Raw genomic sequence first — 15947 nt, 5'->3', positions numbered from 1 at the left:
AAAAAACCTTGACCCTGCAATTATTCTGAAAAGCTCTTCCCAAATACCAAGTAGGCCTTTACATGTAATCAAGGCTGGTGTTAGAGGCTCTGAGGGGAGAGACCACTTCTCACAGCTCCTCAATTGAGCATTCTACACACCAGCTGTTGATCTGGCTGGCACTAATTACTCGGACAGAAATAATAGTCTGTAACTCTGCTATGTCCCCATTTCAATTAAAAAAGATATTCTGAAGGCTCAGATATAAGAGTTATAAACGTGTCCCTGTATGCTTTACAATAAGCAGAGAAAAACCATCCGCTGGATGCACATGGCTGTTTCAAATGGGACAGTGGGAGAACACTGCAACACTTTGAGGACAAATTTTAACATAAAAACCACAATGATGAGTGAGTTAGAAGCAAATTCACTTTTTAAGACACATGCATGAAAGGAAAGCTTTTCAAATGTCAAAATTAAAAAAGCACACCTTTTGCAATAGTATGTAAAGTTAGTTGAATACAGAAACCCCCAGAAGAGTAATACAAGAAGCTGTAGTAGCAAGTGGCAAAAAGTACCAAAAAGCTATAGCATCGTTCTGTTTTGTCAGCTTTTAGTAAGTTTTTAAGAAGTAAATGTCAAATAAGTGCAGTAACTCATATCCTTGTCCTAACAGCTCTCACACACTTGAGAGTAATTAAAGAGATAAAAGTGAGACAAGATCTGAAGGAAAAAGTGACATCTTTTACTAAGCTAACTGGTACTGTTTAATGCACACACAAAACGAAAGCACAAAACAAGGAGACAGGTTTTATGCACCTAATGGCTTCCTAAAGTCTAGAAAGAGCTGCTGCTTTCGATTTTTAGCATCTTCATTTGTGTGTCAAGTTACTGTTAAGACTGTATGCTTCAAAGAGACTGGTAAGAAACATGGTTTTTGCTTAGGACAAGAGCATGTACAGAGAAGCTCTATCAGCTCTCTGTGGAATTAGGACAGTACTACACTGGTATATGCATCATTTTGACTGCCCAGCCTTTGGTTCATAACACTGTACTGATTAAAAATAAATCATAAAACAAACAAACCAAAACCTTTACCTTTGAATTTATCAAAGCAAAGAGTATTCACAGAAACGAGAGCTAACAGAGACCGGCAGTGCCACTTGCTGTAACAGCTGTTCAACAATCTATATGAAAGGAGTTTGCAGGTTCTCTCCCATATATCATAATCTCATAGCTTCCACTAGTCAAATACAAATATATTTATTACTCAACAAAACAAATACATTTGTATCCCAAAAGTCTTAAGGGCAGTGGATAGTGAATTCCTTAAACATGACTTTTCCAGGCCAGAAGTTGACTGATCCTTAAACAGCTATGCTAAAAAAGTGCACACTGTATCTGCTCTATGAATAGGTAAGCTGCTCGCTAGTACTGTCAGAGATGCTGCTTCACAGACACCACACTAGTTTTGATACCTTCTGGAATTCAAATTCACCTTTCAAAATAAAGTAGCGAACTTCCTTTGTATGCAGGAATTTACATTTAAGCCTCACCACTAGAAAAACACACTACAATTAATAATTACAATTTAAATAATTTAAATTCTCTGTTACTCATTAGAGTCTAAACATGGAAGACACTTTGTCAGTTACTACCTAGTGGCCTTTTAATAACTTATCCTAGTGCTCAGAAGACAACTATCTGTCTATCTATCTATCTATCTCAAGATAGATGGACAGACAGACATAAGCGAGTTGCGAGTTTGAATGAAAAAATGGGAGATTAGCTATAACTTTATCTCTTACAAGGATTACCTTTTAACATCCTAACTCCTTATCAGCTATAGTCATGACCAGCACCTGTGCCCCAGTTAAGATTTACAGAGATGAAAACAGTATGCAAATCTTTTAATTGGCCTAATGCAGTGGTTAATCCACTCTGAACAGTCCTAAAGCACTGGGACACCAGTGAAACAAATGATGAGTTAAAGTTTGATCTGTGATTATCTGTTTCCTACAGGCTGACAGTTGCGAACATCAGATCATTCAAAGCAGAGAAAGGATGTCAACCTATATCAAACGTATGATCAAATGCAGCAGTCTTTCTAACAGAATTTCATCTCCTACTTCTGCAAGTAGGTTCATTTTTAAAAGCATTCTGGTGCTGCTTATTCACAGACCGTAGGCAAGTATTCTTTTGCTGTGGTGTCATCTAGTGGTCAAATTCAATGAAAAAAAGATATTCCTGTTTTCTATCTGCCAAATTCTGTACGATTTTCTTCCTTCTTATACACTGACGTTTAAGCAACCTATTTCAGTCTGTAAGTGGTTGACGTTTTAATTAAGTGCCATACTAACTGATGGACAAGAGTTGGTTGTACCCCAACCTCCACAAAGGGAAGACATCACCACATAAGCTATTTTTAAGAGCAGGGGAGGGGGAACTGAAGAGCCTAGTAGCATCATCCAACCTAAAACCTCAGATCTCCTCACTGCTCAAGTCAGATCAAAAACTTATAGTTTAATTAACCAATTATCTCACTGTAGGATATACCTGTATATCCTAATAAAGATGGCCATTATTTCTTGTGATAGCACCCAGACTCAGAACACTGACGATAAATGACAATTGCTTGTTTACACATTTTAAATCTAGTTTTTCCTCCAACAAATCCAAACAGTTATAAAACCCAAAAAGCATGCTGCTGACTTCAAAGAGAAAAGAACAGATCCCACTGCTGAGCAAGTCAGGCTGTTGAAGGGATTTTTTTTTAGTGTGTCCTGAAGCAATAGCTGAGGTTATTATTTCAGGTAGGCCTTCCATAGCACATACTTCCGGCTTTCAGGTAACTGGCTTCAGACGTCAAGATGCTGAAAATCAATTTCACAAGTTTGAAGTACTAAGACAGCAACAAATGGACAGGTTACTGCAAGAGATGCCATTCCTTGTGGAAAATTGAACGACCAACAAGTACATGATGGGCCTTGAACTTCCAGTTCTGAATGTCAAATATAGGAAGCAATTCCAGTAATATAATCCACATTCTTTCTCTCCTTCAATAAAGTATGAGCTAAAACATTAGCTATTTTACATCTTAATTGACCATGGCTAACATGAAATATTGCTCTAATTTCCGCCCACCCCCAACGAAGTCTCAAATTCCATGCCTTTTTCAATAAACTACTTTCCATAAACAGCAATTTTACATTCTAAATGACAACATTTACAGTATTAACTGGTTTCAATTCTCTGGCAACTCAAACTTAATCTTAGATTAAGTTTTGTCTTTGTATTCTATAATGTTTCTGACCAACGTTTCAAATAATAATTTTGTCTTCTGTGAAGGCAGTATAAGGAAAATGTTGTTACACAGCTCCTACATTTGTTGAACTGAAAATCCAAGCACGTTGTGTTTTAAAGCATAGCACAGCTGCTAGTTTGGAGAAAAGTAAGCCCCAGTTTGGCCAAAAAACAGGAAAAGCTGGCCATTTTTAATCAATACATCACTTGAAAGGGTTAAAGAGCATGCAGAATTATCTCCTCGTTGCTTCTAACAGATTACCAAAATGCACCCATAATTTTTAGAGACTGCCTGAACAAGCCACTTGATAGGACTGGGAGGGCTTTCTTTGCAATTTGTTTCTAGTTGACAAGGACTCCTGGAGACACCAGACAGGAGAACAAGAGAAGGACAGCATATCCCAAACTCTCCTGAGTTCCTCCTACCACACCCGAGTCACAAGGCAGAAGTAGCCAAATTCAAAACTGAGCAGCACAAAAAAAAAAAAAAAAAAGAGACACGAGACCAGAACAAGTAATGGGGCATTAGACACTGCAACAACTGAAACATACAGGTTTCACACAACCAAAAAACCCAACATCTTCCAAAACTCTGAATGTCTGAACAAGGCACTTGTTCTCTCTTTCCAGATCACCTGTCATTCCTTGCAGTATTATAGACTACTTCACATGCTCAAGGTAAAAACATTAACATTAAGCCAAAATGCTAACTGTTCTAATGTTTGGACCCCCTCCTGCTTACTTTGTTCAAAATCTAGAAAGCTGCATCAAAGCAATCTGCCTTAGAAGAATATTACACATGCACAGTTAGGAGTTATAAAATATCAATATTTAAACTGTTTGAGCAACCCTTGGTTACACATGCATTATGCTGTAGGCTTGGCATTAAATGATGCACAGAGCTCAGAAAACCAAACGATCCTGCTGACATTGCACATGCAAGAAACTTCATACATAAAAGTAGTGGAAGAATTAACAACACCAAAAAAACAACTGGGTTTTCATGATCTGCCAAATTCTGTTGGTCTCATAGGACACTATTACAATATAGATGGACTGTGATAATTTTTGCAAGAAAAGATCACAAAAACTTAGCTGCACATGACAAACGCGTGCGAACAGCTCTGCTGAAAGGCCACATTATGTACAAGTAACGTGAGTTGGTACACTTAATCCCCAACGTAGTACTTCAAAATACAGGTCAAAGTCAACTGTTAATTGGCAGACAAATAACTATGCCTCATCTCCTCCCATTTTGCATTCTTTAATTGTGTACCTCTAAGCATAAAAGTCCCTCCACATTACCATGCTATTTGCAGTTTTTGCTGGACTTAATATTAAAGGTCCGAACTAGCTCCCTGCTATACCTTTGTTTAGAATATCAGTGGCATACAATCAGCCAAGGCAAGTTTTTTATTCTTCATTTTACCAGGCACCAGCCTGCTAAATTACCAGCTGGTAAATTACCAGCAATTTATACTTACGTAGTTTAAAACATTAAATCTCTAGCAGGTTAATTTTTGATGGAAGTAAATTTTATTTGACACTTTCATCTTTTGAATGGTATCCAGCCCATCTCAGAGGCTTAAGAAATTTAGCTAATATCCTATTCATATACTGATCAGTGAAAGTAGAACATACATATCTAATAATTTTGTGTTTATCCCAACACAACTTGGAGCAACCAAGAAGGCTGAATTAAAGACTGGTAAAAAATTACACCACTCTCTTAAGGAGATAGAATCATATCACAGCCTTACCTTTGCAAATATCTTTGGAAAGCTACAATGCACACATGCAAACATTTTAGAAAAGTAATAGAAAAACAGAGTCATTCTTGGGGGCTTTTTTTTTTTGCTATTATTTTGGAAAGTGACAGTATCTTCAAGGTAGAAAACAGAGGCATTTCATTAAGCAAATGAAAACCAACACCTGAACTATACTGACAGTTCATAATATTTGTGTTTCTAAATAAAACAAGCAAACAAACAAAACAACACCTCATTCTCCAAATAAAATTACTAATACCAGTGGTACCCTCAATTTAGCTGTTTGACAAGTATAAAGATGAGAAAGATAAAAAGAAGCTTTGGATATAGGTTTTCCATACACAAAGCAGTAACTCTACTGAAATTGTTCTTGTCCTGGCTTTGCAGATTGGGACCTTACTGGTTGAAAAGAATAGAGCAGTGAAGAAATGGGAAGCTTTTCTATTAAGCACTGACCTTATGTGCATACCCATACCAATTTCCTTACAACTTATCTCCTTCAGTGCATCAAGGTTTTTCTTACTGGTGCAGTACAAATTTGCAATAAATAGTATCAGGATCAGCCACTACAAAAAACTCACACAGAGTAACTTTTCTCCAATGACTATCCTGAACCAGCCCACTCCTGTCACCCAACAAACACCAGACTATGCACTAAGTATCAGGCTACCCACAGAAGACCCTTCTACTCTGACGTGTAAGCTGTCACCTTCCTCCTGAAAAAAAGCAATGTAAAATGACCCTACAAACAACAAAAAACCCAACAGCAACAGCTGAATCCACAAATGCTTTTAGCACCCATTCTGCAGGTATTTCCAAGCTGAGCATGTTTTTTTTTTCCTATCTTAAACTTCAGTGAGGTGAAACTGTAAACTCATTTCGACAAAACATGGATCTTCCTCAAAACATCTCTCTTCTCTCCAAGAAGCTGCTTTAAAGACAGACTCAAGCTTATTTATACTACAGAGCATATGTACCAATGACAGAAGAAAGCAAGCATCTGAAGCTCAAAATTCTTTCGAGTTTTTGATCAGTCTAAGGTAACAGTAAAAACATTTGCAATAAATACACGAGTATAACAGTAAGCTAACACTAACTCTGCGTGTGAAATAAAATCCTGTCAAGCTAAATCCCAGATAATCAACTGTTACAAACATCTTACAATTAATTCCCATCTACCCTGATAATGCAAACACAATTTTTGCACTACCTAAAAAGTAAAAATCCAATATTTATCAATCATTTTAAGCTTTCAATAGTTTGGCCATTTATTCTGAATGATTCATCAAAACTTTTGTATGTTTTTTTAATTCATAGTTTCCCCTAATATCTCATTACATCTCATTCTACAAGCAACCCATATTTCTCACACCAAAAAAAAAACCCACATTCCTTTGCAAATCCACCACACAGACCAAAAAACATGCAGTGTTCAAGACCTGAGAGCGCTGTCGTATCTCCACAGCTGCTTCAAAGCTAAGGAAAGGTTCCAAGCATAGCAACACAATCCTGCTCTTAATTAATGTAGGGAAGCACAGTAATAGTATCACCAGCTTAAGCATCACACCTCCCTTGGATGCATTTGTTTGATGGAGTTTATTACCCCTGGGTTCTGGTTCAAAAATGCACAAACAAAACCAACCAACACCAAACAAAAGGAAATTGGTATTTATATTTAAATATACTTACCTTGCACCATTATTTCTAAGTACTTCCACTGTTTCATCAACAAAATACCGATCCTTGACATAAGCAAAGATTTCATCGCAGATCTCATGAAGTCGTGTGCGATGGGTAAGGGTGGCCAAGTAGAGAACTGGAATGACGAGTGCCTCTGGAAAACTCTGAAGATTATGTCTGGCTTTTCTCTCTGATTCCAGTGCTTCCTGATATGTGAGTCCTGGTTTACCTGTGACAGCACAGCTCCACACAAGGCTGTTGCACAGAATGGTGCGTTCAAAAAAATCACTGAAAAGAAAGGAAGGTTGGAGGGGGAAGAAAGAAAGAAAACAGTTGAGTTCTCACTAAAATTTTCAACTTGCTCACAGTTAATACAGCAGCAAATTTCAAATATATTTTACAAGCCTGAAATGTAAAAGCAGCTCTACTCCTCCACAGTTTGTAGATAATCAAGGGTTATTTGCCATTTTTCAGCTGTGGCATCGTAAATTGCTGTTGTACAACCAAACTTTCCTCTCATTACAGACTACAGTAAGAGCATCAAGACCTAGAAATGCTGCAAACAAATATTCATGTATAAGAAGCCTTATGCATGATTATTATTATGCATAATAATTGAGTTTCAAAAAACTGAGTTTAATAGGTGTCATACCATACTCACATCTCACCCATTTCCACAAATATTTGCAAGATGAGCGCCTAAAACTGTACAAACATGAAATAACTTTAAGATCACAGAAACATGTTGCAACTTGAATAAGTTCCAGATTTTCAATGCCTTAACTCACAAATGAAAAGATGGGAGAGGTAAAAAATTAATGTCAAGTAGTTCTCTAAATAGTTTTTATTCCTTCACTGTTTGCACAGCTCTTACAAAAAGCACTGAAATATTTTTTCCTACAGATTCTTTTCTTGCCTTGTTCCATTAGTAAATATTGATTCTTCTCCTTCCACACATTTCCAATTAATGCTAAAATTGCATTGTTGTTATTGCTTGCTTACTAGCTATTATATTAGAATCACGAATTAAGAGCTTTCATTAGTCAAAATCTGTCCATTTTTGACAGGTATCAGAAGAACAGCAGCTTATTAAAACATTTTCTAGATGAAGTAGATGATGTAGCTATTAACAAAGCCATGTTAAAACATATAATATACTATGGATCAGTGATCAGACAGCAAAGCAATCTTTCAATATGCCCTGGTTCAGACATACTTTTATTTGCTTTTACAAATATTAATGGACTAGTACTGATAAGTACTGAACACACACACAATAAACTGAGGTTTGTTGTCTTTTACCAGTCCAACACAGCTATTTCAAAGCACACACTACTTTCAGAAAACTGCATGCTACATGAGATACCTATACTGAAGTTTCATTTCATTCCTTAAAAAAAGCCCCAAAACTAAACCAGAATGTTTGCATTTTTGAAAGGACAGACCTGTTCAAGTTGTTTCTAGTAATGAGTTTAGAGAATTGGACAGTTCACACCAAGTTTTTCTTGCAGTCTCCCTTCAAACCCAAGCTGGCAAATGTTCATCAGTGACACTGATGCAGATGACAGTGTTCACTGCAGATGGACAGATGAACCATAACATTTTGTAAATGAAAATGGAAATTTCAGATTGAGGACAATGAAGGGTCTTGGCTCAGATAATCCTTTCTGTATGAACACAGGATTCTTGTGAGTGAGATATGCTTTAGGAAGAACATCAGCTGAGAGACGGGGAAAATGACAGAAGAGGAAGAAATAGATACATTATCTGAATAATATTTAATAGCTACAAAATTTCAGATTTTTTTATCACCTGCTATCTACTTAATATATTTGACAGTAGATAGATAATGTGGGCCTGCTTACTCTTAACAAAGGTGAGAGAATAAGATAAATTAGTCTTCAGTATATGACAGATGGCTGTCAGTCATTCTTTGTGCATTTTTATTGTGTATTATACTTACTTAAACATATTAAAGAACAAGTTAGACAAAAATCTGCTTCGTGAGTTTGGTACGGGGTTTTTTGTGAGGTGATAGAATAGATAAAATGTGATTTCCTCAGGTCTCTTCCTGCCCTACATTTCAATATTTCTGTATTAGACTGAGAGTAATTTTTATGGATGGATATTCAATGGATAAAGTAACACTTACTTAAATCTTCATTCAGCTGTGTTTCTACATATATTTTTGTGTCTCACTTACCAAAGAGGCTCTTGATAATTATCTTTAGCCAGGAAATAGAAAAACACTCTAAAGAGTTACTAAAAAATGTACCAGAATGTAATTTTTAAAAAATTACAAAAGCAAAAGTTAAAAAACAAAGTCAAGGAGGTATCAGAGAGCAAGGGAGAGACAGAGGTTCACAATGACAGTGTCCCTTTAAGAGCTGCTGTTATTCTTTGTGAGGGGACCGGGCAGTCATGCTATTTAAAGCAGCAGCATTGAACTTAGAGGAGAAAAAAAAAATTAAAAAACCCTAGAAAAATAATTTAAAAATCCCAAACAACAGACCTCTCTCTAAAAATTTCTACTCCATGATTATAACAAGTACAAAATGCTAAGATCACTTTAACTGAAATATATTTGAAGAAAACACGTCTCATTTGCATACAAGCGTATTTTGTGTATCTAGTTTCATTCTCCCTCATTTCCTCTTTTGTTTTGTGTGGATTTTTCCCCTGTGAATTTACAGGGAAGAAAAAAACAGTGTGAAAAAAAACCTCCATTCAATTCTGAAAGCATTATTTGTCTTTAGCTATCATTACCTATAATGCAACAAAACCATCTGTGGCTTAGTCCGTTTAACAGAGTTTCATTGCAATGTTTTAAGGATCTCCCTTTAACGTGGTTCGAGAGAAAACAAAATCCCACAGTATAGCACCAAATGTACTCTTTTTGTCCCTGTCTCTCTCCGGTGCACATCAGTTACCACAAAATGATTGACAAAGAGCAGACACAACAGCTACCAAACCAAGGGAATGGCAGAACAGCAGAGATACCCTTTCCCTTTACTTGAAGGGTAATAATGCCCTTGATCATATTCTACATTCAACTTAACTTCACAACAGCAAGAGCATCTGCTGCTACATCACATCTGAAGTCTTACCTACATCTTTATCTAGGGTATTGTGGTCTTTAGGGCTTCCTTGCTGATTCAAGATCTCTGTGACTTTTGAAAACATGGAGGAAGAAGTTCATACAAAACACATCCAGAGAGTTCACTTGCATGGTTGCATCTGTCTGCGAGAAGTCACACGAAACTGCAGCACCCTGGTGATGGCCACATCAGCTCAGCTACTCGAGGAGCATGGACTAAAAACTAAGTTGTCTTTGTAGTTTTAAGTAACGCCCATTTCTCAGCTGGATGTCTCTTTTCACTTAGTTAGTTTTCTATGCAAGGTAAGGCTAACTGTAAAATTACCAGGAAATCATCGAGTAGTAGTTTAATGCCGCTACTCAGTAGGTATTTGATAGGAGGTAGCTCATTAACGGAAGCTGGAAATAAATTACTTGCAATCTCTGCTGACCGCATTTGCAATGGATATAAAAATCCAGCCTAGCAATTACAGGTGTCTTTTGCTTGAACTAACCAAGTATTCCCCTCGAGTCTAAGATCTACTGTACTTTAGTGCTTCAAGAGCATTCGTTGCAAACCATTTACTTCCATTCATTTTCTTAGTTATGTTAAAAACAAGTCATTTAGTGTACCATAGGAAGGTAATCATAGAAGACCAACTCTGCCATTCTGGACCAGAGTTTTCTTACACTCTTCATCTCCAGAAGTAATCAAGAATGCAAGTACAAATAATGCACAAAACAAGCAAAAAACCTGCAATAAATACATTTATTCCTTAATACTGACAAGTTGATTATGCATTAAGGAATGCACTTAAAGTAATGAGTTTCTCTCCAAGGAAACACAAAACTTCACCTGATTTAGCTAAGGACACTAAAAAAGTCTTTTGAAAGATCTCTATTTGACTGTAACCAAGAATTCCATAGGCCAACCTGTAAAGAAGTTTCACTAAGTTTTGAAGATGAAGAGTAACCGCTCTTCCTCCCCCTCTCAAGTTCCAGAATGAGAAATATTCCTACCACTGTATCTATACTACTCATCATTCTCTTTTTCAAACTGTCTTCACATGCAAGACTTCCCATACATTAATAGTAGCTTTCTGCACACATCTATATCAGCTATTAACTTTCACAGACAAAGTGTCAAAGACTGGTGGTAACATGCCACTGGTTCAATGTGTTTTTCATGCATCCCATATATGTCATGCACACGTACACTTTATTTTCCTACTACGACCCCACAGACTCTCCTTGCTGGTCTGTCCCTCTAACCAGGAGTACAGCCAAGCATGAAGAACATCAGCTCTCCCAGTTTCTGTTACTAAGGATAAACACAACTGGACACAGCCCCGCTTTTTGCAAGGGTTACAAAATTATGTGATTGTATTTCAGATTGAAGAGGAAATACATTCTTCACAGGAAAGTCACTTTACAAAATACCAGTCTTGCCAAATTCTTCTCATATTAGTATAACCATTTCATCTATAAAAAAGAGTAATACTAATATGTGATTTCTATTCAACTCTACTAAAGCTGACATACACATGAAAGCAGCTTTTCAACACTAAGTTTGTGCTCTGCCAAAAAAACCCACCAAAGAACCCCAAAAAAACAACCACAAAAACAACTTGAGTCTTAACTGTATGTACTATTTAAAAGCTTTCATATAGTTGATGAAGGAGGTGAATTCAGGTTATCATATGTATCTATACAGCCCTCTGTAACTAGTTGGACTCTGCAATTTTTAAATTCTCCCCTCAAAATGTAGATTCAGAGAAGCCTGATTTAGACAATGGCTTTCTTTCATGAAACAGCTAATTCAATTTTTAAGTGGGCCCTCCCTATCCCTATTAATCTAATTGCCCTTGCTTAGGCAAAGAAATAGGAAATGTTGTTTGCAGGAGACATTATGCATCAGCAACCAGCAGACAAGGATCAGCATTTTAAAAACTTTTTTTAAAGATGACCAACCCTATGTTCTCCAGCAGATTCTGCCACAACAACCACTACCCTAAACTTATAACCCATCTGTGCCAGAATGCTTTGCTAAGTAAAAAGTAGTAAGTTTTCCAACCCAATACACCAATTTTACCCAACAAAAAAAGCCAAAAACCAAAAAGACACTGCCAAAAAAAAAAAAACCCAAACCCACATACATATACAAAAAACAAGCATAGCAGAGTTTTCTGCGTTCTTCCCAAATACCGCATTCTAAGGCCTGACCTCTGAGCTAACCACCTATTGACATTTGTAGGGATCGCCTGTGTGAACACATCTAAATTTACCCCTTAATTTGTGACCTTTGGTTAAATAAGGAATTTGGTCTTTCATACATGTTAATGACAACACCTTTGCAGTAAAAGTAAGTCTGTCAGAATACTTGAAATAGTCACCAAACATTTTGAGAAGAGATATTTTAAAAGGAGACTTTTTGTGCTGAAATTTTAGCAAAACTACATGTACCTGAAACATATTTCTGTGCAGTGTCAACAAATGTGTGAGAGTCATCTTATTACGTGATAAGTGTAACCAGAAAACCAGCTTCAAAATATCAGAAGCTGGGGGAGTGGGACCGAATTCCTCAGAAACAGGAAGCTGTCAGCTCTCCCTCGTTAGGTTCTTATATGCCCTATAATAATAATACTCCTTGCAGAACTCTCAACAACATATTCAACACCCCTAAAGTATATAGTTCAGAGAACAGGACAGCATTACCCTTCGAAGTTACCTAATCGGTCTTCTTTAAAATTTTATTAAATGAAGTGTATTTGTGCAACAAAAACAAGTCTATACATGAAAAAGATTTAGGTGTGCTTTTATTTCATACGTTGCAAATAAAAAACATCTTAGATTTAACCTCGTTAGTCTGCATATCTTTAAAAAAATTAGAGTTTGTATGCGGGGGCCTTTCGTAGGTGGGAATGGTGGTGGATCAGACTGGTGGTGAAAACACGTAATTTATCAGCTTTTGAAAAACGTCTCGCTAAATACTTTCTGCCCATTGTTCTTACAAACGGTGAAGTGAGCAGCAGCAAGTTCGGGACTAGCCCTGCCATCCGCCTTCAACCGTTAACGGGGATTTCAACATTCCTGTTCAGCTTTTTACACGCGAAAAAGAAAGAAAAAGAAGGAAAGAGGAAGGGGAAAAAAAAAAAAAAAAAAAAAGGACGGGAAGAGCGATAAAAGCCTCACTAGAAAGAAAGCTCCTAAGGGGACAGGTGTGCTCGCTGTGTTTCAGGCCGGGTTTAACCCCGGCGGTGTAACCCCCGGCGGTGCGGGATGGCAGAGCTCCGGCAGCGGGACCCCTACCCGCCGGACAGGTGCAGCGACCCCGCGCCCGCACCGCTCCCCCGCCGGCCATTTCCAACCGGGTCAGCCGGCGGTTCCCCGCGGAGGCGGGGCGAGCGCGGCCCTGGGCGGCGCGGCGAGGGCCGGCAGCAAGGGGTTAACCGCGGCAGGAACCGGCCGGGGAGACCAGCCCGGCGGAGCCCAGCGGGCCCCGCAGCCGGTGCCCCCCGCCCGGCTGTCACCACACAATAGGGCGACCGGCACATGCCGGGCGGACGGGCGGCACCGCTGCGCCGGCTGAACGCGGGCCCGGCGCGGCCCTTCCGCGGGGCGGCCTAGCGCCGTGCGCCGCCGACACGCGGCTGCCGGCGGGGGCGGACGGGAGGGAGAGCCCGAGCCCGAGCCCGGCAGACGCTCGTTGCCGCCCGCCGCCTCCCCACACCCGCAACTTTCACTTCCCCGGCGGAGGCAGGGGCGACACCGCGGAAGGAGCGGCAGGAGAGAGGGGGAAGGAGCCGGCTGCCTTCCCGCCCTGCGGTGAAGGGGGCTGCGGGGTACCCCCGCCGAGGAGGGGCAGGGATTCCCCCTGCCCCGGGCTAGAGATCCGCCCTCTCTTCCCCCACCCCCCTCGCGAGGGCACAGGCTCGGCGCCAGCCGCGGTCCCCCTCACACCCCCCGGCAAGGCTCCCCGCGGCGTTCCGGGGAATCCCCTTCCCTCCCTCCCTGCCCGCCCAGGTGTCAGAGTCGTTGGGGGCTCAAGCCGCTCCCTGCCCGCCGCCGCCGGAGCGCGGGGGGGCGGCGGGGGAGCGCAGGACGGACATAGGGACGCGAACACCGACACGGGGCTGTTTCTTACTCGTAGTTCCTGAAGATCTCGTTAGTGACCCTGCAGTAGAAAACACGCTCATCCGGCCGGAGGTCGGCGGGGGGCTTCACCCTCACGAAGGGCTTTCTGTGCAGCAGCGGCATTGCCCCGCTCCCAGCTCTCTTCCTGCCCCAGGATCGGCTTCAGGGAGTAATGGGAAAAATAAAGAAAAATTAAAACAAAACAGGGAGTGAGGAAACGAGGCAGCGGCGCCCACCAGCCCGGGGAGGAGGGAGCGGGCCCGGCGTGTCCCTCCTCCCGGGGGAGCCGGAGCAGGAGCGAGCGGCGGCGGCGGCTCGTTGGAGCCTTTTGTGTGCCCGACACGCCGTTGCCTGCCTGGGACTGCGCGCGGACCAACGGCGGCACCTTCCTCCGCCTCCGCCCGCCTCACAATGGGGCCATGACGCCGAGCGGCGGGCGGAGGCGGCAACCCCCGCGCCAGCCGCGCAACGTGCTCGGCTCGGGGATACCCCGACCGCGCTTTGTCTCCTGCGGCTCCCCTGCCTCCGGGTCACCCCCTTTCCCCCGCCTCTGACCCACACACGCCCGGCCGGACACCAACTTCCACTCCCCCGCCGCCTCCGCCTCCTCCTCCTCTCCGCAAAGCAAACACGCAGGAGGGGCAGCGCCGACCACTTATCTCCCTCCTTCCCTTCCTGCCGGGTCGCTGCCTAAGCAGGGTCCTCGCCCTTTCCGCCCCGCGCCTCGCCCCGGCCCAGCAGCCGCCGGGCTCCGCCGCCGCGGGACAGCGCGGCCGCGGCGCGGGGGGCAGCCCGGCCTCCGGCCTGTCCAGCGGGGCTGCGGGGCTCCCTCCCCTCCTGCCCACCTGGTGCGGCCGCAGGCTGCGCTCGCCGCTCGGTCGGTACGGAGCGCGGTCCCCTTCGCCGCGTTTCTTCCTTTTCCCTCAGCCCCCCCCGCGCTCCTGGGAAGTTTTTGATCTACTTCTTCAAGCCCTCAATCAGGAAGAGCTGCGGGGAGGAGCCTTCCCCTGCTCTCCCCTACATCTTTATTGGCCGCTCGGTGCCTTCCAGCGTGTGTCACACAGGAAGACAGCGAGCTACATTATTAATTAATGGCTGAGAGGGCGCATCCTCCATTTTTGAATTATCAGCCGGAGACCTCTGGTGCGGGGGGTGGGCCCTGCCCGGCCGCCCCGGGGGTGTAGGCGGCTCTGCCCGCGGCGCTGCGGCCGGGCCGGGCCGGGCTGCGGGCGGCGTGAGCACGGCGACCCCGGCGCGGCGGTCACGGCTCGGCGGGGCGGCCGAGCCTGCGGCGCTGCCCGCCCGCGCCTCCGCCAGCGGCGTTAGCAGCCGGTGCCGAGGGGCCGCCGAGCGGCTGAGAGACCGCCGGCGACTGCGAGACCCAGCGGCGCTCGGCCCCGAAGCGACCCCCGCTCTGCCCTTGGTACCTGCCCGGCGAGCGGGGCCCCGGCGCGTCTCTGCGGGGCTGATGCCCAGCGGCTGTCGGCGTTTGACAGAGCGGTGCCGGGGACGTCGCTCTCCCAGTTACAGCCCCCGAGCCATAGTGCTATCGGCGCGGGCGGGGGCGTACGGCTGTGTTTGGCAGAAAGTGCGATTGTGTATAATTAACATGAGCATGAGGGTTGTACGTGGGCCCCGTAACATTGGTTTTCCTTCCAGTTCACCGAAAATGTCATTAAATGGTTTCCTTAGTGTATTCATTTTTCACCACCTTTTTTTTTATTTTAAACACTAATGCATTTACAGTGCCATTGGTTATTAAAACTGGAGTATTAAATTAATTGTGTTCCTAAGAGCGCTAGCCAGCTCGGAAGACAAAAACCACAGAAAGTCCACCGCCATTACAATTCATCATAACAAAGTGCAGTGTTTATAAGAAAAATCTACAGGATAATTGTAGAAAGTCCACAGAAGTATTGAAGCAATTAATATCTGAAGGCTGGTACCTAAATAATTTAAGAACGTAAAATGCCGTTCTTGCAAATAAAGGTCCGGTGCTGTTTCCT

The 15947-nt window shown here is 42.5% G+C and overlaps 1 protein-coding gene across 5 annotated transcripts in view; it reads right to left on the bottom strand.

Moving 5' to 3' along the window:
• BAZ1A (bromodomain adjacent to zinc finger domain 1A) overlaps positions 1–15389 on the bottom strand; it is a 65601-nt gene extending 50212 nt beyond the window's left edge. For 2 of the 5 annotated variants that reach the window (XM_085061905.1, XM_085061907.1), the window contains exons 1-2: positions 13952–14444; positions 6741–7019 (exon numbers count right to left, since the gene is read on the bottom strand). In XM_085061905.1, the coding sequence (XP_084918031.1) occupies positions 6741–7019; positions 13952–14064 (392 nt within the window). In that variant the 5' untranslated portion in view covers positions 14065–14444. Of the gene's footprint in view, positions 1–6740; positions 7020–13951; positions 14446–14786; positions 15127–15368 lie in introns of those variants that run through there. The other 3 variants (XM_085061904.1, XM_085061903.1, XM_085061906.1) reach the window with 3 other exon arrangements.
• Positions 15390–15947: the final 558 nt, after the last annotated feature.

The sequence above is a fragment of the Lichenostomus cassidix genome, chromosome 5 (genome assembly GCF_008360975.1).
Source record: "Lichenostomus cassidix isolate B80296 chromosome 5, HeHo_3.0, whole genome shotgun sequence".
Lineage (NCBI taxonomy): Eukaryota > Metazoa > Chordata > Aves > Passeriformes > Meliphagidae > Lichenostomus > Lichenostomus cassidix.
This window is presented reverse-complemented; position numbering and strand designations above follow the sequence as displayed.